The 27,180-nt window shown below is 48.5% G+C and overlaps 1 protein-coding gene across 4 annotated transcripts in view; it reads left to right on the top strand.

Moving 5' to 3' along the window:
* The first annotated feature begins 1,137 nt into the window (after positions 1–1,137).
* The window catches only part of LOC111849548 (A-type potassium channel modulatory protein KCNIP2), a 29,594-nt gene continuing 3,551 nt past the window's right edge, over positions 1,138–27,180 (top strand). The window contains exons 1-2 of one of the 4 annotated variants that reach the window (XM_023822514.2): positions 1,138–1,231; positions 1,761–1,816. In XM_023822514.2, the coding sequence (XP_023678282.1) occupies positions 1,789–1,816 (28 nt within the window). In that variant the 5' untranslated portion in view covers positions 1,138–1,231; positions 1,761–1,788. Of the gene's footprint in view, positions 1,232–1,760; positions 1,817–2,415; positions 3,080–22,504; positions 23,023–26,972; positions 27,076–27,180 lie in introns of those variants that run through there. The other 3 variants (XM_072709654.1, XM_023822513.2, XM_023822512.2) reach the window with 3 other exon arrangements.

Raw genomic sequence — 27,180 nt, 5'->3', positions numbered from 1 at the left:
TAGCAAACTGTAAGACCGTACATATGATGTGTGGAGTAGCTGAGCCCTTCAGCTCAGCATAATCTCATCTGTGAGCAATGAACCTCTTTCAAACATGTCCTGCTTCATACCCATGTACACACACACTGGTTAGGGCTTGAAGCGTTGAGACTGAGAGTGCAGAACGTTAAGTGGCCCAGGGCTGAATGTGTCACATAGCTTATGAACTTCACTAATTCATATTTCAGATGGTTGCATCACATAACTACACAAACACTGCTTAAACCCTGATATTTGTAATAATTTATGTAGAAAATCCAAGCACATACCCAAAACGAATACCATGTCCATCCATCCATTCGCTATACCTGCTTCTCCTATGCAGGATCGTGGGGGTCTGGAGCCTGTCCCAGAAGCTACAGGCACAAGGCAGGGGGCAACCCAGGATGGGGCACCTACTCATCAGAATCAGCTTATTCGCCAAATGTACAGAGTACACTGCAGTTTGTTATGCATCACCATGGGGCACACACACCACTCACACCCATATTCATACCTATGGACAATATGGCAATTTTAGTTCACCTTAGCAAGGAGGAAACCCCAATGACATCATGGAGAGAACAACTTGGAGAGAACCCTGGACGCCGCTACGGGTGACTGCCCTTCGCGGACAACTTACTCTACAAAAAATAAAAAAAAAAGCAAGTTGAGGTATGCGTAAAGACAATTTCCCCGCGGGGATCAATAAAGTAATTATTATTATTATATACAGGTAGATCCAGGGCAGGGACTTGAACTGTGGTCCTCGAGGTCTGTGGCGAAGGCACTATAGTCACTAATGCCGCAAAATCCATGTAGAATTTGTTATTCCATGTTTTTTACTTCCATTGCACATGGGAAGCGGAACTGCATGGGCAGCTGATTGTGTTCCTTGTGGTTCCTATCTAGAAGATCTGGTCTGTAGGCTTTGTGGGACAGATGATGTTCAACTTTGCGTTAATGGTGCCCTCATCAATTAGTTCTGGGGAATATTAGCTAACTGCAGTGACGTGCTCGGACTTTTCAAGTGCAGGGGCACTGAATGGGGGGTGGCTGACTTGTACATTTTGTGGGAGGGAGGGGTGAGGGGGGTTTCCCCGCGGATCGATTTTCGCGATTGGGAGGAGGGGAAAGTCAAAAGGGGGACACTTTCAGTCCTTTACGGAAATAGTGGATCTCCGCCCTCGCCGCTGCGTTTGCCTGCTAATTGGTAATTCACCAGAGCTATAATTTAATAACAAAGATCCTTCTGAGCAGCAATCAATGGTTTGTTTAAGAGCATATTTTGCATTAAAATAGTAACATGCCACACAGGTTTTCTCATTTGGAATGATTACGCAATTATTTACCGGCGCATGGTGCTGTCAGATGCGTACCCGTCTTAAAGGGGTCATAGTGGTAATACTTCTGGATGGTTGGAACTCTGATTCCCACAGCTGCATGTTATACCTGCTATTTTGGTCCAATGAATGACTCATGCAGCGTGAAGCATTTCTTCTGACAGAATAGAGTGATATTCGATGAGAAATCCTAGGTTGCAATTAAGAAATGGTGAAAAAAATACATATTAATAGGATGATGAGATTGTAGGCTCCTAAAATTCACCTGCTAGAGCTCTGCTTACTGTATCATGACTTGCCTTCCTTGTCAGAACAGATTACGTTCACTGCTCAGTTTGCATTCTTCACTATGTTGTTCACAGGGCAAAATGTTTATATAAGCTATGTATGTCATTGCAGACCCCCGTGTTTGTCCTCTGGCCAGTTAATGATGCATATTCTACAATTTTCAGTAGGTGAGATACATGTCTCCAAATAGGAAAATGTGGATTGGCAATGAGCTCTGAAGTATTTTGGCTTAACACACAAAGAAATTTGCTTGTTTTTGGTTTTCAAGTCCGCTCTTTTTTAGGCTCAGCGGAATCTCAGTCATATAATACTCTGCCTTTCATACACATTTTCTTCGTTTTCAACAATTATGAAATGATACCATTTAAAGAAAAGGCACCAGGCACACCGAGCAGAGGTTGGGTTCAAATCCCCAGTCCCCGAATTATGAGGCAGCCGTGTTATTTACTCGAATGCTGAGCCACCGCGCTGCCCCATCGTAAAATCCCTCATAAAATTTCAAGATTAATTGTTTTGGGAAACCCGTGATCTTGTCATTGTGAAGGATATGTATACCCTCAGCATTTCATTGTTTTGTAATTTGACTTGTTTTCATTTAGTTGGATTCAGTTTAAAGTGCATTACAATACATTTAAGTTGACTAAAATCTTTTTATGAAAATTAATCTGATCAAACGACAGAACTAAATTGTACTGAATATTTGGGGTGATTTATGTATTTAGTCACATCGCAATACACTTATCAAAATGAATTGTTCGCCATATGGCCATCGTTAATTAGACTGGCCGACTGGAACAGAGGGTTACCTTCCGAACACGGAAACATTTCCGAGACCGTAAAGCCAACAGCGGTCTGTACGGGGAGGTCGCTCGTAGTATAGGAGGACCTGAAGGCGATCGCTGCAATCGGTGATTCGGGAAATATACATATTTTAATTCTGCTCTGACGACATTTCTACGCCTGGTGTTTAGACTGAATGGAAGGACACTTTGATGATATTGTTCCCGGATTGTGTGATGCGTACCTGAGAGCAGAGGTGAGTTAAACCATGCACAACCTCGTACGAGCTGATAGTTCTTTGACCGCTACACACCGTTATAAACCGCTTGAGCTGAACTGTATGCTAGTGTCCTTACAAGGTTAATAAGCGTGATAAGGCAACAGTAATATTTCATCATATTTTGGCATCTCTACATCTGTCGGAACACGTACGAGCATTTGATACGGCAGCACTAACACGGCGAGGAGTTGCGTTTGGTTCTTGGATAGAAATCTTTTCCCGCTGCGCTGCATTTTCTGTATTGCTTCAAGTAAGTACAGACCTATAATCAGCTAGAACAAATTAGTTTAGTCCGCAATGAAGGAAAAAAGTTTGGATCAAAGCTTCTCGGACTCAAGGGAACTGGATGGCTCATTTGACCCTCTCACAGGTAAGTAAATGGATGTTATATTTTTAACCGTAGTTATACAATGAAAGGTGCAATGTGTTTGTTACATGTGGAAGAGTGTTGGATATGGAAATTTACTATGTCTGCATTGTAAATCCCTCGCATATTTTGTTGCAAAGTAACCTTGAACATCATAACTATTTGAATAACAATTTAGAAAAAAAAAATTGGCCAGCTAAAATTAAGACAGTAAAGTAATTAAGCCGCGTGTATATATTCTCCCACACATTGATCATGTGCTTGCTGGAACATTGCATCTTTAATTGGATTTAGTTGGTATGCATGTCTGAGTGTCGTCCGTGCAGCTTGCTTGCCTGGCTTATTTTGGACATCATCCTTATCGTGGCACAACAAATAATAATTTGCCTTTTGTTATTCTATCAGATGTGTTCCACGTCTCAGCAGCTATTGAAATTAATTATATGCCAGATGGTAGCAGGAAGTTTGATATGAGATCGTTTGTTTATTGCAATAGACTTTGGTAAAGGGAGATATATTAATACCAAGCGTTAATGTTACAGAATGAAAAGTACATATCTTACAAGGTTAATACGTTTTATAGTTGGACGGTAACTTAAGTATAACAACAAAACGTGTTTGTGCTATCTGCTTTTTAATTACCCTAATGTGACTGTTGAGCATTACATGGAAGTTGGTATATTAAGCGATTCACGCAGAAGATTGTTTCCAGAGCGACTCTTTGCTCATGGATGACACCCCCTTTAGGAGTTAACGTTAGTAAGGTCATGCAAACCGGAAGTGTGTTATCCTCGTGCCCTCAACATTGTAACATTGTGCATATGTCATGTGACAATGTAATGTTATTGTAATTTAATCAAGAATGTTTTTCAGAAATCTGGTGTGCATATAAAACAAAATTACTTTGACTATATCTTTCTGCGCGTGTGTGTGTGTGTGTGTGTGTGTGTGTGTGTGTGTATGTGTGTGTATATATATATACATGTGATTAAGCTGGGCACAGATTAGATGTCAAGGCTTCTCCTTGCTGTTATTGGCCTATTCAAGTAGCACTTGCCTACTGCCTGGCTGGAGATGCTGAGACCACATGTTTGGTGATTTCTCTTATTCTTAAATGTGGACATTCAGGGCATGACTTCCTACTAGCGCTAACACTACCGCTGCATGTGGTGCAAGACGGCCAGTCTCAGTAGGAGTTTCGTCAGACTGAACTCCATCTATCAGCATGCAACATACTGAGCTGTTGGGACTTTTGGGACCGTTGAATTCCTGAACACACACACAGATTGTTCGAACACATAAATCAGGAACTCAGATCTCTTAAAATGCTGCTTTTTCTGTGCATTACTTTGTTTCCTGTCACTGAGCACTTTACCACCATTTTTTTGTCACACTGTGCAATAATGCAACAACATGAAATATAACGTGCAATATTTCTTATAATGTGGAATAAACTGTCTGCTGTCCACTGTGTTTATCTGCTGTTGTATAGCGTGCACGCGTCTTATGTCTATTTATACATTGCGCCAGGGAAAAAGCAGTTTCCTTCAGTTGTACACTCTTTGCTTTATAGTCTGAATGACAATAAAGTTCAGTTCAGTTCAGTACTATGCCAGCAAGCACTGTCATGTTCAGATATTGCTGACTGCTAATGGCTTACTAAGATGACCCGAGCTTCTCGTCTAATGGGTGAAGTGTGGGGCATGATGGTTAATGTAATCTCCAGTCACTCTGGGTTATCACAGACCAGCAGGCAGTGAGCGGCGGTGCGGACTTGCCAGCTTCAGCTCAGCGTGCTGCTGGCTGGGGCAGAGAAATCGCAAGGCTGAGGTCACGGAAAATACTGGAGGCCCTGACTTCCAGCCTGAAGGTTAGCATCCCCCCCCCCCCCCCCCCCCCCTGTTGAGCTGAATCCTTAGACCGACTCACTCGCAGTCTCACCTCGTCTTTGGGATACACCTGAGCTTCCATAGGGACTGACAAGGGTTTGTTCTTTCCAGGAAGCTGCATAGCAAAAATGAACTCATCGTTGATTCTCATCCCATGTGGAGGTGATGCCGTACACCAGGGGCGGCACTGACAGTTCCAAAGATGCCTCCTTATTCATAAGCATTTTTCCAGCTTGGGCCAAATCTGCTCAGACAGATGCTGGTCGTCAGTACACAATGTTATGCGGTCTCTCGCCTAATATTTATGCTAAAGATGTAGCATTACAAATAGGCTGCCTGTGTGACTAGAGAGGGTTCGGGGTAAGGTGGAGGCGCAGAGCCTGGCTTGCTGGCCGTGTTTGCACCTGATCTTTGTCGACTTGTGGACGGAGTGGCCTTCACTCGCTGTCCCATATAGCTCTGTGTCTCCCAGTCGTCCGCCACAAGGAGCTCCACTGTGCGCCACAGAAGGCTGGACCTGGCCGGTGGCTGTTACTGTTCAGGCCCGTTTCTGCCCTGCATTCATCCTATTGTGGATCCCCAGCATGTGGGAGACAGTTTGTACTATTTCTGGAGGCTCCCTGCCGTGGGCATTTGTGTTCCCAGTCAATGCTGGATCTGCTGGAGCTCCCTGCACATCGCTTTTCAGAAAAGTTTTGTCAAATTACATAATCTTTGTCTTATAGAATAACTCATCATTTTAGAGATGAGTAGGACTTTGGTCTTGACATGCATTGTGGGTCTTCCTGTTTCGAAGGCTGTGAATTGCGTGAGGAGCTTGGTCTCTTCGGGTGGTTGCATTTGCTTAACCAAGCTTTTATTACACCCTGGGACTTTGCTTGGAAATAAGATGGATGAACAGATGCATGCCTGCATTTAGCCCAGCAGCCTGCAAACACTTCTGTCCTCCATTTATAAATGGTAAGTATGCTTTTCCCAGACCAATCGTGTCCCTAGTGGGCGGGGCTTTTCTTTGGTTCAACCCACCGGCCTCAGCCATCCAGATCCCAGGGTTGCCAACTTCGGTCAGCTGGCTGGTGTGGGATTTTCAGTTTGAGACAAGTTTGCACACACATTTACATGTATGTAACAGTTTTATTATCTTGTAAACAGCCTGTAGGGTTTGCAAACTGCCCCAACACTTTTGATGTAGCTAAGTTTAGGTTTTATAATGGAATAATATAGATTTGCCGTAAGAAGGATGAGTGTCATGCCAGATGCCCAAGAGCCGGCATCCCTGAGATCCACAGTGGCCTTTGGTGCTGACAGGGGCCAGTCTGCTGTGCTTCCACACCTCCACAAGCTGGTAGTGCCACCCTTAGTGTGAAGGCAAGGCCACTGCCTGCCTCAGGTTCGCCCCCCAGTGGCCGGTGCTTATACATGTGTGAACAGTGTAAGTGATAAGCGGGTGCTGATTCCTCAGTGCCTTTCTGTCCTCCTGTCCTCCATGCTGGCAACCCACAGCACACCTGACCTGTGCAGTGCTCTGTTAGCGTGGGGGTGCTCAGCATTAGCGTTAGCGTGGGCGCTAACAGTCCTGTAAAAAGAGCTGCTCTCTCATCTGAGCTCGTTGCGGTTCTCCGGAAATAGCTTTCCGACTGTTTCCCACACCTTGATTGCGATGTGGGGGGATCTGAATCTGACAGATCAAAGGATAATTACGGAAGCTGTCTCTTCTTGTTTGGTGAAGTACTAAAACTTTTCTGGCTATAACCCTCCACTGCTGAATACTTTATTCATTCTCGATGTGGCTCCAGTGCTGTGAAATTGATTTTGACTGAGCTGTCATGAAGGAGTCCCTGTTTATTCTGTGTGGGGAAAAGGCGAGAGCGAGCTGATGTACCAGCACAGAATTCCCCAGAGAATCATCTCGAACTTCTCCTAAAGTGCCCATCTTGCATATTCCTCCATGCAGTACAGTGTCACACCATTTAGGGGAGGTTATGCTCTAAAAGACAGTGATATGTGTTTGCGGGGAATAGAATGAGCATCTCAGAATGCCAAAGCCCAAAGGGCACATTGTAGCAAATAGGAAGATATGAAGCATCCCTAGATAAAAAGCACCCCCCCCCCCCCCCCATTCTCCATACTCAGGGGCATTGCTAAAGATTTGGCCCTATGAAAGCACATCTCACTGGGCTCCCCAGTCCAGACCAGTCCAGTTTTTCCAAATTTATTAGGGCCTCTGTCACTCCGGGGCCCTTGGAATTGTCCTAACTCCCCCCCACCCCCCCCGCTTACAGCACTCCTGTCTATACTGAATGGTACAATTCGGCTAAGTCCATAGAGTATTTGTCATGAAAGTGGTCTGTCATAACCAGGAGCTAAGTTTTTTATCTGAATTAAATTGTCTCTCTCAGTTTTTCCTGAGCAGGAAGTGTGGTGGTTCAACACATCCTGCTGCTCGAAGCTGGGTCAGACAGAGGCTCCATGGAGAGAAACCATTTTTACCATCTGCCTTGGATGGGATATCAAAGACCATTCTCAGCTGTAATATATATTTGGGAATCAGTCTCTGGAACACGGCAGAAAAGGAACCTAAGTATCAGTCAGTCGGTGAATGCTTTGCCCCTGCCCCGTGTACGGAAATGTGGGCAGCTTACTTCACGTTGGCAGCCCTGTCTATCCTAAGTGGATTTTACTGAGCTTTCCAATGCACACTTCAGGCCCCGAGTGGCGCTCTAATGTCATGCTTTTCACTGTTGGAATTTCATGAGGTTTAAATGAGGCCCTGAGACACAGCGGAGAGGCGTCGGGGCTTATTGTGATCGACGGCAGAAACGGCTGACATGACAGCGACGCAGTCATTATCGAGCAGCCGGGGGGGGATCAGCCATGGGCTGGTCTCTCCTGGGGGGGGGAGGCAGACAGTGTCAGAACCGGCAGGGCGGGGGTGGAGCGGCCGAGACGGCCAGGTTCGACAGTGACTCACTCAGCCGTGTACCCTGGAAGATGAAGCGGAAGGCAGGGCCCGAAGGCAGGGCTCCTCCTGTAAATCGCCGTGTGTTCTGCCTCTTGGAGGCTTAGCTGAACTCCTCTGCCCACTAGGGGGCACTGTGCATCAGACACATCCAGGGTCAATGATTCTCTTCCTCACTCCCCATACATGGTAGGCTAACATTCTGAGTCTGCATTGAATACAGCATGCATATTTCACCTCAAACTCTAATGAATATATAATTAAGGGGCTGAATTATGAACCCTTACTGTACCTACTCTTCTAGCTGACTTCACCCATTCCGTGAGATAGTGATGATTCTTCCTCTTATTGTTCTGGTTGATTAAACAATGGAAAGCTTCGCAGTCGAAGCACCTCTGGCAAGCGGCCCAAGGTCATTCTCATTAACTATTAGTTGTCAATCGAGTTATTCTTTATTGAGTCACAGGAGAGCCATGTAAAAGAATAAGGAAATAAATGTTGAGTAAGAAAGTAATAAAAATAAAAGAGAAGAAAAATGCTTTATTGCTTTTTCCCCATTGTTTTTGCTTTTTCTCAATGGGCCAAGCTCTCAGTCAGCTGGCTTTGGCCGGGCCTTTCCGCCGGAACATGCCCCTTCACACACGGCTGATTTTAGTCAGAGAAACTGTGAAACATGATCTTTTGTTTAAATCAAAGGCAGTGGGACTTGACAGGGATCCGTCCAACTTCCCAAAGGACCAGTGGATCATGGACATTTATACATCGCCAGTAATCAGGTTTTCTGGCAATATATTTTGTAGAAACTTTTGAAGTTACCTGGCTACTGTATCTGTCTAAACTTCTTTTGTGGAGTTTTATAAGGAAAACCTGGGTTTATCTTGGTTAGCTAACACTGACTAAACATCCCCTACTTGATGTTGAGCCTTGTGATCTAAAAACATTAATGTTTTTAAATAAAATTTTACAGTTACACATAATATAAATGAACGATGCTAAATGAAATATTTAATTGAGTAGTCAATACATTATATATCTTTAGTTATGATTTTACTCAAATTCAACATAATTGATAAAAATAACACTGCAAATCCACGTTTTGGAGCCTGGATTCCAGGTGTTTCTGTGAATTACAGCTATTCATTATTGTCACGCCGGCGGGGAGGCGAACAAGGAAGCAGGCGAATCGCAGCAAGGAGTTAGGGAAACGTGGGTTTTAATGGAGGGACGGACAGGCACGGACACCACAACGAGACACTACAATGACAGATCTAGGGAATACAGACTGAGACTCGGACTAAATACACAAGACTAGGTAACAGAACGAGCTACAGGTGGGAACAATTAGGGCGAAACAGGAGGTAATGAGATGGGCGTGGCACACATCGGGAGCGGACGGAGCGGGGCGTGACATAACCCCCCCCCAAAGGCGCGCACACCGGGCGCGCCAGGGAGGAGGCGACGGACGGGACGAGGGAACAGGACCTGAAAGACAAAACAGAACGTCAACCAAACCCAGGAAACAGGACGGAGACGCAAAAGACGAACAGGGACGAAACGAAGGACAGGACCCGACAGAGAACAGGGAAGGCGGAGAGACAGACCCAGAAGGGAGACACAGGGGGAACACCCACAGGCGACACGAAAGGGCCAGGGGTGCCAAAAGGAGGGACAAAGGGACCAGAAGGAGAAACAGGCGGGACGAACGGAAAGGGAGGAGGAACAAGGGGAGCACGAAAAGGCCCAAGCGGGCGACGGGCAGCGGCCGGAGGGGCCGCAGGGGAGAGGGAGAATGGAGCAGGAGGGGACCACCCAGGGACCAAGGGGACGGGACGAGGGAGTGACGGAGGGGACCAGGAGGGAGCAGGAGGGAACACCAGGAAAGGCAGGCAGGAGGGGGAAGCCGCGGCAGGCGGAGGCGCAGCCGGAGCCGGCGAAGGCGCCGTCCGACGCCAAGCCGGAGCAGGGGGGCCCGGAGGCGGCCGACCGGGAGCCGGAGGCGGGACCGAGGACCGGCACCCAGGAACCAGGGGGGGACCCGGCGGCGATCGCCGACCCCGAGGCGCAGGACCCGCAGGCAGCCACCGAGCCACAGCTAGGGGCCGAACGGGCGAGCCAGGGGGCAGGGCGGGCGGGACCCAGGCCCGACGCCTGTGTCCCCGTCCCTTACGGGACACTGACAGGCGGGGTCCTGGGTGGTGTCGGTCTTGCCGGGGTAAGGGAGAGGGAGTCTCAATGGAGGTCCATAGGGCAATCCCAGAGGGATCCCATTCCAGGCCTTCCTCCTCCCCGGAGGAAGGAGCGGCAGCCAAGCAGTGTGGGACCTCCTCGGGGACACTGAGCAGGTCTGGGGGAAGTCGAGGCAGGGCCTCAGGTGAGGTCACGGGCAAGACAGGAACGGCGGCCTCAGGTGGGGCCGCGGGCAGGACTGGAACGGCGGCCTCAGGCGGGGCCGCGGGCAGGACGGGAACGGCGGCCAGCTGGACAGGCGCCGCAGGAGGAGCGGCTGCCTCAGGGTTTCTTCTACCCCGGCTAGCTGTGGGAGTGGGGAGTCAGGGGCTGCCCTGGCAAACTCCCTGCGGAGTTGCTCCAGGAGCGGAGCTGCCTCCGGGGAGTCTTTTCTGGCGGGTTCGCCCACCACCCGCCAGTACTGTTCCTGCAGGACTCGAAACCTGCTGCTCTCCTCCAGACAGGGCTGTGGTTCCGGGACCCTGTGGGATGCTGCAGCAGGCAGATCCGGTGCCGGCAGAACAGGCAGTTCAGGTGCCGGCAGGATGGGCGTTGCCCTCCCGCGGCCAGCAGGGGGCGCCGTCGCGGGGCAGAACCCCCCCCCAAAGGCGCGCACTCCGGGCGCGCCAGAGAGGGACACCCCGGCGGGCGCCACCAGCACGCGGCCAGCAGGGGGCGCCTCGGCGGGCGCAGCCTCCACGCGGCCAGCAGGGGGCGCCTCGGCGGGCGCCACCAGCACGCGGCCAGCAGGGGGCGCCTCGGCGGGCGCAGCCTCCACGCGGCCAGCAGGGGGCGCCTCGGCGGGCGCCACCAGCACGCGGCCAGCAGGGGGCGCCTCGGCGGGCGTAGCCTCCACACGGCCAGCCACCGGGACTGTAGGTAAGCCAGGCAGGACAAGCGGGTCCAATGGGACAGACGGGTCAGGCAGAACAGGAGGTGCCGCTGACAAGGCGGCGGAAGCTGCAGCAGGCGGTGCCGCAGGCAGAGCGGCGGCAGCTGCAGCAGGGAAGACAGGCAGGATGAGTGGCGCCGCTGACGAAGCGGCGGAAGCTGCAGCAGGCGGTGCCGCCGGCAGAGCAGCGGCAGCTGCAGCAGAGAAGACAGGCAGGACTGGCAAGTCGAGCGGTGCTGCTGGCATCGCGGCGGCTGCCGCAGGCGGGGTTGCAGGCAGCACAGCCGCGGGCAGATCGGCGGCGGCAGCAGGCAGCGCAGCCGCGGGCAGATCGGCGGCGGCAGCAGGCAGCGCAGCCGCGGGCAGATCGGCGGCGGCAGCAGGCAGCGCAGCCGCGGGCGGATCGGCGGAGGCATCAGCAGCAGGTGATGCCGCGGGCAGATCCGGAACACGCAGGTCCGGAGCCGGCAGGAAGGGTGCTGAGCTTGTGGGCGCCCTCCCTTTCAGGGCTTTGGGAACCCGGGGAATGCCGTCCAGTACGGCGCGAATTCCGCCTGGCCCCAGACGCTCCGGATGCGAGCCGGCCAGGCTCGTAGCAACGGTGTCCTCAAAGGCGGGGAGGAGATAGCAGGCTCCTATGAAGAGCGACGGAGTCTCTTCCTGGTGCTTCTCCCTTTGCTTGGCGAGCCGGCGTTGTAGCCGACGGAGGTACTTCCGGGCTTTGGTCAGGGGGTAGTCCTGCCCTGACGGGCGCTCCTCCCGGAGCAGGTCCCGACCCCGGCTAGCCAGCTCCAGGGCTACCGGGTCCTGCTGTACCTCGGGCTGGGCATGCCAGTATACGAAGTCCTGCAGCAGTCCGAGCCGGCGGTGCTCGGACTGCTGCTTCGTATCTTCCGAGAGATCTGTCATTCTGTCACGCCGGCGGGGAGGCGAACAAGGAAGCAGGCGAATCGCAGCAAGGAGTTAGGGAAACGTGGGTTTTAATGGAGGGACGGACAGGCACGGACACCACAACGAGACACTACAATGACAGATCTAGGGAATACAGACTGAGACTCGGACTAAATACACAAGACTAGGTAACAGAACGAGCTACAGGTGGGAACAATTAGGGCGAAACAGGAGGTAATGAGATGGGCGTGGCACACATCGGGAGCGGACGGAGCGGGGCGTGACAATTATCTTTTTTTCTTTAGTTTTTAGAGGTCTGTAAAAATATTTTTTTGTTTGTTAAATTGTTTTGTACAATGAACAGTTCTTCGCCATTTTAGACGTGTTTTCGTGGCTCTAATGATGCCCAAGTGCCGCAGTGTTTTGGCCACTCAGTGGATGTAACCAGAGTATATCCTGCCTACTGTGACGTCACATGCATACCCCCTATTGACCACTCAGTCGGGGCAGGAAGGCCCACCCAAAGCCAATAGATTGATAGCTTGGTCCTTCGAGAAAAAGCAAAAACAGTATGGAAAAGCAATTTCAAAAAACAGTATGACTCCGTAATTCATTGACTTTTGCAGGATATTATAAGATTCAATTTTATGTAAACATCAAATTGGTAAAAACACCAAGAGCACAGATCATAAACACGTTCTGATTTTAGTCCTTCGAGATGTTTTTTATGTGATGCTTTTGAAAGCTCACCTCTGCACTGTGGCTCCTTACTGCCCTCTTCTGGTGGGCTCGCAGGCTTTGCTGGCCCTGTGTCCATTTTTACTTTTAAATGTTTCTGAAGTTTTTCGATGACTGTGCCAGGAAGAGATGGGCATTAACGTGACTAATTCAGTCTTCTGTTTGTGGTGACCTTCTATAAGTGCACTGCAAGGTTAGTTTGATGGAAGCTGGAATCCAGTATGATGAATCATATACAACTGTGTAGGGTAGGATCCGGACATAATCTAGTCAGATGAAGGCATCTTCCAGCTTTGCAAAGTGCAGCCCAGTGCTGTCTTCATCCAGGCCCGTCTCTGGGGGTGGGGGGCAGCTTCTCTTTCTTAATTGCCTCCGAACACAGCATGAACTGAGGGCCTTGGCTGTTCATGATCTGCGGCTGCTCTGAAATTGCTTTAAGCTTCCGTGTGTCTCGTAGACACCCTGTGGTCACACATCCCCTCTGACTTGAGCAGCAGATGAGCATGTAGACTGGACAGCGAAAGGCTGTGGGTCCACAGCAGACGTCCTTCGTTGGGTTTTGGTCGCTGTCGTCTCTTTATAGCAGATGCTTAGTTGTACTGACATTAATTAATATTTGTGGTCTCATTATTATGTTGGCCTGTGTCATTAATCTTCGCCCTGCCCCCCATCCAGGCCACCTGTTGGCTGAATCTGCAGTGCTGACTCTGGGTATCTCTGTCATGCAGTTCTAAGCTCGTCCCTTCACCCTCACCGAGTCGCCTTATGCGTCAAACTGTAGATACCCTCAGCTTCACCGGTCAGATTTGGACCATTGTCAGATGTTTTCCTGACTACCTTGGTGCAATCTAGCTAATGCATCAGGCGGAGGTGCACGATGACCCAGGTCTTCAAGGACAACTGGGGATTCTGTAAACACCTCGCGTGTGTGCTGAGTTGTGCTGGATTGCATGGCTGGCCAGCCTGAGGAACACTGCCCATGCTAGTCTGGGATCCTTGTTAAAGGCAAATAGATGTTCCAGTGCATGTTTCTGCAAGCCTATTGCCAGCTGTGTTGGTTTGGGGGTCTATGCAGGCCAGATGTTTGTAGTGGGACCGAATTGGGTTATGCTGTCGTACCAGGAGACAAGGCTGGTGTCCTGCTGCGAATCATAATCAGATCATGGGCACTAGTGTTGTAATGTATCCGTGACCTGTACACATCGCCCCCCCCCTGCATTTCTAGCAGAATCCACACCCTTTCTCTTGACAAACACTTTTTGAGTGACTATTTACAATTTTTATTTTCCTGAGAACTCAGGAAAACTTTGACTATGTCAACATCATAAGAAAAATAAGTCATGATCTTGACATGAGGGAAGAAGATAATGATTGATGGCCTCTACTGATTTCTGTACAATGCAGAGTTGCAGTGAAAAGATGCAGACAAAACAGTGTAGGTTTATGTGAACTCAAAGTTCCATGCTTTAAGTGTTTTTTAAATAAAGTTTTATGTAAGGAGTTTGATGTGATTTATTTATTTTAGAAAAATATAATATACCTAAAATAAATTATACCCAAATAGACCTTATCTACCAATGCAGTCTGTCACAATGATGAAAATGATTGTGATTATCTCAGAATGCATGCAGAGCTCCTGCAAAAGCTGTGATGGTAAATTTTACACTGATTCTTTTTTTTAACATATACTAGATAATCTTGGAAAGGAATCATCATTACAATTGCAAAGCTCACTAAGCTTTGTTTCCTGTGACCGTAAAAATGTTTTAGTGCAACCTATTGATGGTCTCCACCTAGCTGACTATCACGGTCATGATCAATTGCATGTGCATGACATGCGATGTTGAGGATAACTTCACAGTTTGTGATGTTTGTTTACCCCACGTAACCCATTCATGTTTATAAAATAATTGAGTCATTGTGTATCTTGCCCATGGTTTCACACATTGTGTGGGGAGTGTCTTCTTTACAGATGAACACCCACCAGCCTGTTCTTGTCAGAAGATCTCCTGCCCTGGATGCACGTGTCTGTGTGTTTATCGCAGCTTGAGTCCCTGTGCCAGCCGAAGAGTGCAGTGAAGGATTAAGCCATTACTGTAGCAATAATGGGAGGAGCAGCCGTGTGGCGTCGCAGCTGGTGGCCGGCGAGACCAGTCTGTCAGCAGGCCGTCAGAGAGCTGCTCGCTCTGCCTTAGTGTTGTCAGGTAGAATAAATTACCTATCGAGTCTGACTGAATGAGTGTGTGAACATGTGTGTCTTTTGAAATGTCCCTACCTTGTGCCCTGTGATCACATGGCATCTTGTTCAGGGTGTACACCATCCTTGTGCCCCGGTCAAAATATTTATAGCTATGTATCTGGGTAGTAAGTGTATAATTGCTAAAACAATACTCAGATTAACATTAGAATTTATGAAAATGATCGGTATCACATTTAAAAAAAAAAGCAAGAATTTCTCCTGTTCTGCTAAAAGTTACCGATGACTTGTTGAATGGATAGACGAATGCAGTTTAGCTTCCCAAACCTCAGGCGGCACCAAGCACACGGGTTTGCTAGATGGTTACTGCAAATACTGGGGTGACTGTTGGAAAGGCTTTGAAATGGCTAAGCTGACACAGTATGACAGACATATCGTTGCTTTACACCAAAATGAAGATCATTTAAAAATAATTTTCTTTGACTGCATAAGGCTTTTGTGCAGTACTGTACTTTTGTGATTTATTAAAACAATATTTCATGCCTTTTTTCTTGTACGTTAGAGTTCTGCATGTTGAATTATTAGTACTGTAACCAGAAATATATTTTTTTATGCATTTTACCCTTTTTTTCGTATTGCATACAGTGGTGTTTGTGTGCCCTCTGCTGTTAGAAACACAAGCTTAACTCCAAGCTAGAGCACAAAGGACAATGCAGGTACATGAGAGAGAGAGAGAATACGGCTTCTTTCAAAAAGATTTATGACCTAAAGGTCAAAAGGTTACGGGTCAAAAGTTCACTGGGGGGGCGGGTTGGGGCGTGGTTGGGGCGGAGCCAGGTGACACAACGACTAGTGACATTGTTAATTTCCATATGTTGGGAGAGAGGTTTTTATTTGTAATAATTTATACATTTTTATTATTATTTAATTATTTATTATTTATTTTATTATTATTATTTTTAATTATTTATTTTATTTTGACTATTGCGGGGAGTGAAATGACGTTTCAGCTGTGAATTGTGTGCTTATGAGTGTGATTTGTCTGAACAGCCCCGTGTTATGAAGGTGATGGCTGACGGTGCCGAACACGGAGCTGAGCGCGTAGCTGAACGGGTCGGTTACCTGATGGAGTGTGAGCGTACGCTGGGGCTGCCTGTGGAGCGGTACTGTGTGAAGGTCCCGGTCAGTCCGGAGCGTGTAAATGTTGCGGATAAGGACTTTGGAGATTCTGCAAAGGACTCGGAGATTGTGAGAGCGATGTTGGAGCTTATCCCTGTGTTGCGCGAGGCTGAAAGAAAATGAGAAAGTTGGAGCTAAGAATGAGAAGAGGAGGAGGTGGGTCTGACGCTATCCTCCAATAAACGCTTAACAGCAGCAGTTTGGCCGTGTGTCTGTGTGAAAGTGGTAGGGAGTTACAGTGTCCCCCTTTTTTTTTCTTGTTTGAAGTTTGGGTTTTTCTGATGCACCCATTATTTACATCCCCGTAGGTCATCCCGGTCAACTGCAATTGGGCCACACATCAAATTTGACATTTTGTCTTGCAGTATATTTTGTTTGAAGTTTTGGTTTTTCTGATTCGTAGTGCGCACTTTGAAGTGTGCACTACGAAGTGTACTACGAAGTTTACTGCAAAGTGTACATTTCAAAGTGCACACTACGAAGTGCACACTTCAAAATGCGCACTACGAAGTGTACTACGAAGTTTGTACTGAGCATGGCCTATCAAGTGCACACAGCAAAGTGTAGACTACGAAGTGCGCACTACAAAGTGTGCACTGGAAAGGGCATACTCAGTCCCTTGTAGTGTACTTCGTAGTGCATACTCTAATCCAACTGTAACCCTACTGAGTATGCCGTATCGAGTGCACACAACAAGTAGACCTACTAGTAAGTGCGCACTGGAAAGGGCATACTCAGTCCTTTCCAGTTGTGTGCACTCAATAGGGCATACTCAGTCCCTCGTAGTGTACTTCGTAGTGTGCACTCTAATCCAACTGTAACCCTAGTGAGTATGCCCTATCGAGTGCGCACTTTGTAGTCTACACTTTGCTGTGTGCACTTGATAGGGCATGCTCAGTACAAACTTCGTAGTGTGCACTTTGAAGTGCGCACTACGAAGTGCGCACTACGAAGTTTACTGCAAAGTGTACATTTCAAAGCGCACACTACGAAGTGTACACTTCAAAATGCGCACTACGAAGTGTACTACGAAGTTTGTACTGAGCAACCTTAAAGGTTCAATATGGAGCCTTTTGTTTTAAGAGTATGCATAAATATATGTGCTGCTTTTATGCATTTTAAACTTAAAAATGGGTCGGAGCCGACCCTAACAGCACAGGAAGGATAACACGTATCAGTGCATAGATACACAGCTCAGATTGACTTGTTTCAGCTCTCTCACCCGTGGTCGGAGCTCTCATCTCCGGTTGGCTCTATCATCCACAGTTGGTTTCTCTTTTAAGAGATGTTTTCTCTTAAAAGAGAAAAAATATGTAAAAAATATAAAATATGTTTGATGCCTTTTTGAATTTTGAATATTCTGCAGTATCTGTTTGTACCCACTAGGTGGCAGTAAATGCTTCATTATATTTTATGTTAAAGTTCCAATCTTTTTGAATTCTTGCTGGTGAAATGCTGGTGGTTAATACTTAATGTCTGCCACTGAAACGCAACCTTATTAATCTAACGCAAATTAAAAAATGCACAGGTGATCCTTGACTTACGATGCGGTCACATTCTGATGTATCCATCGTAAGTAGAAAATTATTGTAAGCCGAATATATGATGAATAATTTAAAAAATCTATTGTCACTGAAAAAGTAAATAAATGATTACAGTAACTTATTAAATAGCAGTAATCGAAAAGTAAATAACGGAATGCAAATTTATTTGGTTGCACGAAAAAAAACACTAATACGTTGTTAAACACTATATGAGATGTTTATGCTCGCGATCACTAGACTTAAAGCATGGCTATGTGGATATTGCCATCTCCCAGCATCAGTAGAAAATATCGTACAGCGTATCACCAGCCCAGGAACAGGCCAAGATTCAAAGCTGATTACTGTATGTACATCAGTATCGCACCATCGCAAGTCGAAACATCGCAAAGCGTGGAGCATCTGTAATAAACTCCTTTCTTTAAAGTTTTTTTTTTTTTTTGGTAAAACTGAAAAGACCCTGACATCCCAAAATGGGTTTTATTGGGGGCTGATGGATCAGTGGAATCTCTTTGGTATCCTGATGTTTCAGCTCTCTATGGGGGAGAAGATGTGACGGACTTGTCAAATTCCGAGCTGAGCATAGTCACCTGTAATTCACGCCATCCAGGAAAATACAGGAGCCAACCAAGAGGGGGTGAGTGAGAGAGAGCCAGAGGGAGGGAAGGAAGGGAAGAGAAAGAAGGAAGCAGGGAGATGGGGGGGCGGTGACGGGCTGCGTCATCTCACACGAGGGGCCTCCGTCTTCGGAAACTTCACAAAGACGAAGGGAAGTTAGGAGCGACTTTGGTGTTAAGTTCCCCCCTTAATTATGGCTTATTTGCCCGGGAAGCCGGGGCCCCCTGGGCAGCTGTGGAGCAGCAGAGTGGCAGGCAGTGAGCTCATGCTGGTGCCGCTCAACACGCTATTTACTCTGCTGCAGAAAAAGCCTGAAAGCAGATGTGTGTGGTGATGCAGTGCTGCTGTCTGTATTGACATCTCTGATGCTGTCGGTTGAGGAGTTAGCATGGCTGAGCAGAGCGTTTGTTAAGGGAGGTGCAGAGAGGAGGCTGAGAGGAGCTGAGCAGAGACATTAACGTCGGCATGGGACGACTCCTTTGCCCTGTTCTGTTGCCCTGACACTCGGCACATCAGACTGGATCCCATAACTCTCTTTCTTTTATGAATGTCTGTCATTGTGAGCATGAGTGCTGTCACCAGCAGCACAGCGGTAACCTTTACTACACCCACGCTTCAGCTGGCCTTAGCATTACATACTAAACCATAAATAAGTAATTGGAGTAACTTTTGCGAATACTGTTAAATTGATAAAACTTAGGCAACGAATCACTTTGCCTGTACAAAAATTATACGCAGATATGATTTACGTTTCAGTTATGAAAAACTTTTAAACTTTTAAACTGCCCCCGAGTGGCTCTCAGGTGAATGTACTGAATTTCTTATCCCAGTAGCACGGGCTTTCATCAGTCCATAGCAGCTATTTCAGCAGAGCTCCCGGGAAGGACCCCTGGGTCCCCGAGGACCCGACAGGGAAACACTATTGTAAACCCCCGGATCAGCCATGTGTGGTTTTTCCTCATCAGTTATTCTGCTTACCTCAGCCATCATTCTTTATGTCCTCAGTATGCCTGAATCCTTCTTAGTTTTACCTTTAAGTCAGCAGGAGCTGATGGACTCTGTTTTTGAGGTTCTCCCGTGAGCCATTTAGCCGTCTGCCGAAGGCCTGTTCACGGAGAGGACTGGGGGTGTCCTGTCATCGCTGTATTTGATGTAATATTTGGTAAGCAGACGTCCTGATGTCAGGGGTGAGTTCCCCTGTTATGCTGCGTGGGCTGTACCTGCATTTGGAAGATGGCCGCGGCCAGGAGGTGGACGGGACGCACTGTCAGAGGTGTGATGACGATAATGTGACTGCTGCTCAGCCGCAGCGATAGGCATCAGCAGCACAATGGTGTGTTTAGTAGACGGCGCTCGGCCTATTCTGGGGCCAACAAAGAGGGTAAGAAAATGAAAACAAGCAGCGAACAGCTGGGGCTTGGGGGTGGGGGCAGACCGATGAGGGCTTCCCCGCGTGGCAGGCATGCTGTACCAGAGGCAGGGTGCTGTCAGACGCCAAGGCGAACTCCCACACGCGTCCACGTCCGTCATGGATCTGGCCGAGATGCCGGAACTACTCCACGACCCGCAGATGCTCCTCATCCTTGCTCTTATGGTCTTCCTGCCCTTCTCCTTCAGACTCCTCAGGTGTGGTGAGTGTGAGACCTGGTACTCAGAGGCAGATGCGGCTCTTCGGGCAGAACAGGGTGCAAGATGTGCACAGTTTTGCAGACTTCAGACTTTTCTTTAGTTCTGGACATCAGTAGCAAACAACTAGGACAGTGACTGGGTGTTACTTGGGGATTTACATGAAGCTGTATCGGTGTGAGGGTCCTCTGGGTGCTCTGGTTTCCTCCCGTGGTCCAAAAACATACTGGGTTTAACTGGATGGATGGATGTGTGTGTGTATATATATATATTGATGAAATAGACCTCAACAACCAAGTAAACAGATATAAACAAAAAAAATAGGGTCATGACATGACTGAGGTCCTGAGGCTAAAGTTCAGTACTAGCCATTGTAATCGCATTGTAATGCCGTTCATATATACGACATGTAACAATGCATAATAGAACAGATTACATATCTTCTTTATCTTGTGCCTCAAAGCACAAACACTGCTAATCACTGCACGACTCAAAGTTTGTATCCAAATGATCCACGTTAATCAGCAGGACCTCATAAAATTGTATGGAGCCAAACGCAACCCAAAGGTAAAAATAACCGCAGACCATTGTCTTATTGCGGAAATCTTTAACCGACTACAAAAAACGTTTTAACCTATATGAAAAATGTACGTCGCTACTCTACTGAAAACCGTAACAGGCTTATACAGATTAATATTTCATTAATTCAGAAATAAGATACCCATCTCTCAGGACTCTTTGTATTGCACTTTATGTCAGTCCTTTCGATATTTAGCTGAATTTGTGGCGTTCGCCCCCTTTGTCAGTATTCTGCAGTGGCACAGCTTGCATACAAACCTGCCTTGCATATGTCCTGTGCTTCAGCACCTTCATTTGTCTCAAAGTATTTCCAGCCGCCACTCCGGCTGCATTGTTTATAGATTTTAAGTACAATGGTGAAAGCTCTGATGCTTTCCTACTCAGGTGTAGGAATGGTAGCCTATGAACCTCAGTGGTCAGAGTGAACTAAAAGTGCAGGCTGTAGAATCGATACCATGAAAAATTTCTATTGAAACCATTTAATACACAATATAATTGATACTTTTATGTACTTTTGATACTTTTGCAAACCTCATTGGGTGGTGGCATGGCCTGGGCTGTGTCTGCCTCCTCAGCTTTAGTTTGATGCCCCCCCCCCCCTCCACAGAACCCTGTGCTAGTCATGGTGGTCAGGGATAAGGGTCTGCTGCACAGCATCGTGAGGGTGCCCCAGACCGTTGGACAGACCTATCCATAACCTCACTCTAACCCTAGGCTTTGTAAGGGCCCTGCCTGCTGAGGGAACCTTCATAGGGTTTTCCCCAAGTTCTGAGCACTTGCTGCATCCTCATTGGCCGGAGGGCCTTGCATGATTAGAGCTGTGTAAACGGTCCGCTAACTCCCTGCCAGTGATGCTGAAATGGCTGGCAGTTTGGAAAAATCAATAATGAGGGCTGTGGGGATCCCTGGAGTGCTATTCGGGAAAACTGAGAAGGTGAAGCTGACTCTATGGTAGCCTTCTGGGGCACTAAGTATATGTGGCTATATTAGTGCATATATGGCCAACATATATACAGACACACCCCCTCCTCCCCTCTGTATGTGGCTTTGTTATTCAATAGAGTGATTTCTCTATGTGTTGTTCGCAAAGAACTTCACAGTCCAGATTGCCGAAATGCATCCATCTTCCAACCAGTGCAGAGTCACACAGGGGTGGAGTCTTTCCAAGGCAACACGGGGCACAGGACTAGGGTACAGCCAGGATGGGATGCTCATTGGGCCCTACAGCTATAATCTGTGCAGCAGAATGTCTCCTATGCATGTGTATTGATGGACCTTGTCCATCTCCAGCATGTGACTGAAGGAACTTGAGAAACTGAAGGCCGAGAGGAGTGACGAGTGACGGTACCCCACTGGGCAGCAGTGGATCTGGAATTCAGATTGTTCCTCTTAGTGGCAAACCACACCTACGCGTTACAGTGACGCTGTGATGTTGGGGAATTTTGTCAGCTGAGGACGGAAGAGTGTTTCACAGAGGAGAGAAAAGATGACGGCCAGAGGAGAATCAGGGGACTTGGCACTGAACGCTTCACTGCCTGAGGCGGGCAGTTACTTAGTCTCCTGCTGTATCAGTGACTTCCAGCACTGAAAAAGACATGTAGTGGTTGGGAATCTGGGAAAAAAAACTTTGAAAATCAGTTTTGCTCACTCATTCTTCAGTTTGTAGCCTTCTGATCATATTGGAACCACCCCAGGGGAGAGAGACACTGCATTCTGTGGCAAGACAGGTACTGCATTTGTTGTGGAGATTAAGGAAAGTGCCCACATAGTGTAATTGATGTTTCCTGGCTTTGGAAAGAGCAGTGTGACACTGTTGTTGTGTATTTGACTGTGTCATGGTCATGATAGAAGCTGCCTCTCTTCCTCAGTTAGTATAACAAGAAAAGTTCAGTAGCTGTGGAAATCACGCCAGCGTGTGACCCCCAGGGCATTAGCAGTGAGAATAGGAGTGCATCCTCTGCTGAGAGTGCTGTGTGGCACCCCTAACGAGAGCTTGGTGCAGGAAACTCCCGCAGAAGCGAAAGTGCCTCTCTGCCTTGCACATGAGAAGCCTTTTCGCAAGTGAGCTGCAGCAGCCATGTGAGACGTGTGAAATCTGCACCCCGTGACCAAGGAGCCGGAACTGACCACCTAAACGGAGGTGGCGTCCACGGGCCGGTACGACACTCCGCCCCCCTCTCTTTCCCTCTCTCCCGTTCTGCCTCCTGCTCCCTCTATCACTGACTCCCCCTCCCTCCTTCCCGTTCATGCTGGATTGCCTCAGTCCAGAGTTGCTGGCTTTTAGCCCCGGCGAGCAGCTGTGGCTCTCGGCTTGGTTGCCCTCGGGGCCACACCCACATGCAGGAACTCCCCAGCACCTTCTCCGGCTGCACCCCTGCTGGCCCGTGGGGGACTCGAACTTAGGGGGGGCCCAGGCGAGGCAAGAGCTGGTGGTGATTTGGTTCGATCCGTCCGTGAGCCCCGGGTGAAGAGCCATGTTGTCGCCCGCGATGTGACCGCCCTAACATGATGACCCTGGATGGCCTGGAGATCATCGCGGTGCTGGTGGTCGCCGCGCTCTTCGTCAAGGTGCTGGAGCAGTTCGGACTCTTCGAACCCGTAGGAGGGGAAGGTAACATCATTTCGGTGCCCGTTTTCAGTCCTGTGAGAGCCACTCGTGCCTATAGGCGAGAGACTCATCCAGCTGCACGTCTGTCTGGTTCTGGGCATCTTCTCGTCTGCAGTTGTGATAGATGTGCTGCAGTTTGGAAGGAAGTCTGCGTTGAGGAGAGTTGGGTTGGGAGGACACTGCAGACTCCTAATTGCTGATTACCGATGGTGATGTATGGGGATTTCGAATTTGATAGACGGTCTTAAAGTGGACCAGCGAGAGGTTTCGGGTTTCTGGTCTTGCAGCCAGTGGTGCACTGATGGCACGATAACGACGTGCGAGGCTCCATTACAGGTATTGCCCCGGTGTCTGTCGCGGTGAGCGGAATAGCCACGTCTGGGAGAGCCCTGTGCCCCTGCAGTGGGCTCCTGTGGTCCGAGGCCAGCCTGTATGGGGGGGGGGGGGTATCAGGGTACAGAGGGATTGTGTCGTGAATAATTTATTACTGTGTGTGAGTGTAAGTTACAGAGCTGAGCACCAAGGCGTCTGCTAGCAGGACGGTCCAAAGGGTGTTGGTGCTTTTATAGCTTACAGCACTCGGACCATCAGCCGCTGCCGCGTCGTGTCACTGCGCTCGCCTGCGGCTGCTTCCTGGGCCAGTGCTTCCGTCCAGTGGCTGCCAGTCTCCCATCATTCCCTGCTGTCTTGAGGCACGTATTTATAATTGTTGTAAAGTGGCATTCGCATGGTGGACGTGACATATTAGCGCCCAGGCTGAGTGGAAAGCATGCGGCGTGCTTTGTGGTTGTCATTCCCCCACATGACCCGTCCTTAGCTTTGTCTCACACTGAGATTGCTGCCAGTGAAGGGCAGTGGTTGTGGGGTAGCCGCTTTGTGCCCCCCAGTGGACCAGCAAGGATGTCCCCCAGCTCTAAGCATCCCCATGAACAGAGGGCTTGGTGCTAAACATGTGACTCAGGTCCATAGGTCATGTGATCTCTACTAGGCCTGCACTGGACGCTCTGGCCAGCAGGACACATCCTCGATACATACTTAGGCTGAATCATCAATCATATATGACTCTAATAGTCTTATTTTTACAAACAGTGATTTAGCAAAAGGCAAATTAGGTTGATCTAAACTGAATTAAACTATAACGGTGGCTAACATCATAAGGGATTAAAAGTTGTGAGGAAAAAGTAATGACCTGACAAGGATGAAGGACCAGAAAGTCCTGAGGGGGCATATAGAAGAATGTAAACCTGCTGGAAGCCTGTGAGTTGTGGTCCGGGGTGGTGCCCTGTCTCGCTGCCCCTAGGTGCTGGGTATCTGGGTTTGGTGAGCCCTTCAAAAAGCCGGAGCACACAGAGGCTGCTTCTGTTCCAAGTTTCAATGGGGCTGTTGGATGTCCACCAAGTGGTAACACTGCTACTTCGGTGCCCCCTGCTGTTTGGGTCCCTGCAGTGCATTTTGTCTTATTTCTTTAATGATCCATCAATGTGATTATATGGATGAGATCTCCACCAGCAAAAATGCTTGCATAATAATGTTGTGTAATGTCTTAAACCCGTAGGAATGTGGAAGGTTTTCAAAGCTGGTACTTAATGCCCATGCAGAACACCGCAGCAGCATTTTGTAACACACTCCATGTTTCTGCGTGTCAGTGTGTTTTTGGTAGTTCTTCCTCTTTGTGTGTGTGTGTGTGTGTGTGTGTGTGTTGCCTTTAGAGGGTGCCGGGTGCTCCGGGACTCACAGGACTTTGTGGGAGATTGACTCTTTCACGGGGGGGGTTTTAATACGCTGCCACACTCATGACGTGGATTTGAGTTTGTGCGGTTAACCTTTCCGGGTGGTTTGGGGGAGGTTTCTGTCCCGTCCCAGTGGGCAGCCGGCCGGGTCATCCAGTAGGGAAACAGATGCTCGGTGTGACATGTTCATGTGAAGGTGAATGACAGCCTAAGGGCTGTGTGTGTGTGTGTGTGTGTGTGAGAGAGAGAGAGAGAGAGAGAGACCATATATATAATAGATTGTGTAGACCAAATGTCCCCACAATGTGATAAAAACCTGTTATTCTGACTACAGTATGTGTGGATATTTTTTTCAGTCCCCACAAGGGGAAATTCAATTTTATAAAAACCCGTGACTACAATTTTATTTGATTAATGTTAAGGTTTGGGCTGGGTATGGGTTAAGGTTTTCAGTTGGGATTAGGGATATGCCCATAGGAATGAATGGAGAGTCCCCACAATATAGATACCTAATGTGTGTATGTGTGTGAGGCCTGAGGGTGTTGCAGTGTGATCCCGGAGTCAGGAGGCACTCAGAGCGGCTTTCTGTCCTCCACCCCAGGGGACGCTTAGTCCAGCTTGGTCAGCGTCATCACCGTGGTTCTGCTCCTTCCCTCACCCGCTCACTCCCGGCTGCAGAAGTTCATACGACTCCACAGCATTTCACTATCTTCCTTTCAGCTTTTTAAACCAGCCTTAAACCCATATTGTGACTTTTAAAATGTTGTTCTGTCCATCTTACCACCAACACAATGTTGGGTCTCCGGTTTGCTGATAGCCACAGTCAGCGGAGAGACAGACCTTCAGAAAAGTCGGCCCAGAGGAAGTGCTCTCTTCTCCAAGGAGAGCTGTGAGGCCCTGGGGAGGTAGGGACATGGATTTGGGGACAGCGAGCGGCCGGTGGGCGGCTAGGCAGACAGCCATATGCGGGACATGCCTGTGCATGTGAAGCCGGGCAATGGGCCGAGCCCCCCCCCCCCCCCCCAGCCAGGTACAGCCAGAAAGCGGCGTAATCAGTGAATGCGACTAGACTGTGACTTGATCCACCCTATTTTCGGCATGCCCGTTCTGTTGCTCTTATTGTGCGGAATCTGATCTTAACTAGATTACACCCAGATAACGGGATTTTCCCAGGAAAAGAGACGCGGCAATTGATTTTGTCTGTTTTTGTGTCCGAGGTCTATTTCCAATCATATGTTTTAGGTGTAACTGGATATGCAGTGATGGACCGAACACACACACACACACACACACACACACAAAAAAATCTACTGTTTGCAAGAAAACATGCTGCATGGCTGGGCCTCCGGGTCGAGTCCCGGAGGAATCAGAAACCTGTTGGGTTTATTAACATTCACAGATTAAAGAGGCAGCATGACCACCCTGCTGGGCACTTTGTGTATCTTTCAGTCCCTCAGGGATGCTGACTTTGAAGCTGGGGTGCAGCACCCCTCTCAGTGGGAGTCTGTGAGTAGCGCTTTTGCTTTCTGTAACTGGAGGAGAGCACACATCGTCATGGAAGAGCCACAGAGAGTCATGTGATGTTGGTGCTTCTGTGATATCATCACACAGCTGGAGTGCAATTCCTCACGCTTGCCATGACTGGGTTCATGGTTTTAATAGGAAAAAAAAAAGGTATTGGTGCTGCTTGGTTTGTCCCCGTTTGTCCTCATTAGACACCAGCCCGATTCCAGAAACACGGTCGTAAACCAAAGCAGCTTCTGCAGTTTGCCATTTTTCTCAGAGTAGATATACTGAAGTGGGTCAGCTGACTGAGGTCACTCTCCACCGAGGGTACACGGTGTTGTACTTCCCGAACAGCCTTTGATTCCGTTCTTGATTCGGTTTGCATTCCTCAGCCGGTGGCCTCCATTGCTGATTATAACATGTTGAAAGCCGGGATGGCAAACATCTCTTTCTGCTGCATGTCCTGCTTTCCCCGCCCGCTGCTGCACTTGTTCTTTCTCTGATGCATGTCTGTGTCGGGTCTCCATGATGCCTCAAAGGGGGCTTGTGTAAAGGCTGGGCTGCGTATGTCTGTGCTGTGCAGGTCTGTGCTGTCCTCCTGCCTCCCAGTGTCCAGGCATGTGTGAGTGCTGCTTGCTCCTGCTTGCTCCTGCTTGCTCCTGCTTGCTCCTGCTCCCGATCTTTTCTAACTTCTCTGCTGTGGTTGGTGACTTGCAGGTCATCCACCCTCCAGCCAAAGCAAAAAAGCCATAAAGCAGAGATTCCTCAAACTGCTGCCCTGCTGCAGGCCCAGTTCCACCCCCACAGTCAGTCAATGCAAGTGTTTCTCTGCTTCCTTTCCCTCGTCTGTCTCTGGTTCACTCCTGCACACTTCCTCCCTCCCCAGTTTATAGAGCGCACCATACAGGTGCCCACTTGTGTTAGA

The sequence above is a fragment of the Paramormyrops kingsleyae genome, chromosome 3 (assembly GCF_048594095.1).
Source record: "Paramormyrops kingsleyae isolate MSU_618 chromosome 3, PKINGS_0.4, whole genome shotgun sequence".
NCBI lineage: Eukaryota > Metazoa > Chordata > Actinopteri > Osteoglossiformes > Mormyridae > Paramormyrops > Paramormyrops kingsleyae.
This window is presented reverse-complemented; position numbering and strand designations above follow the sequence as displayed.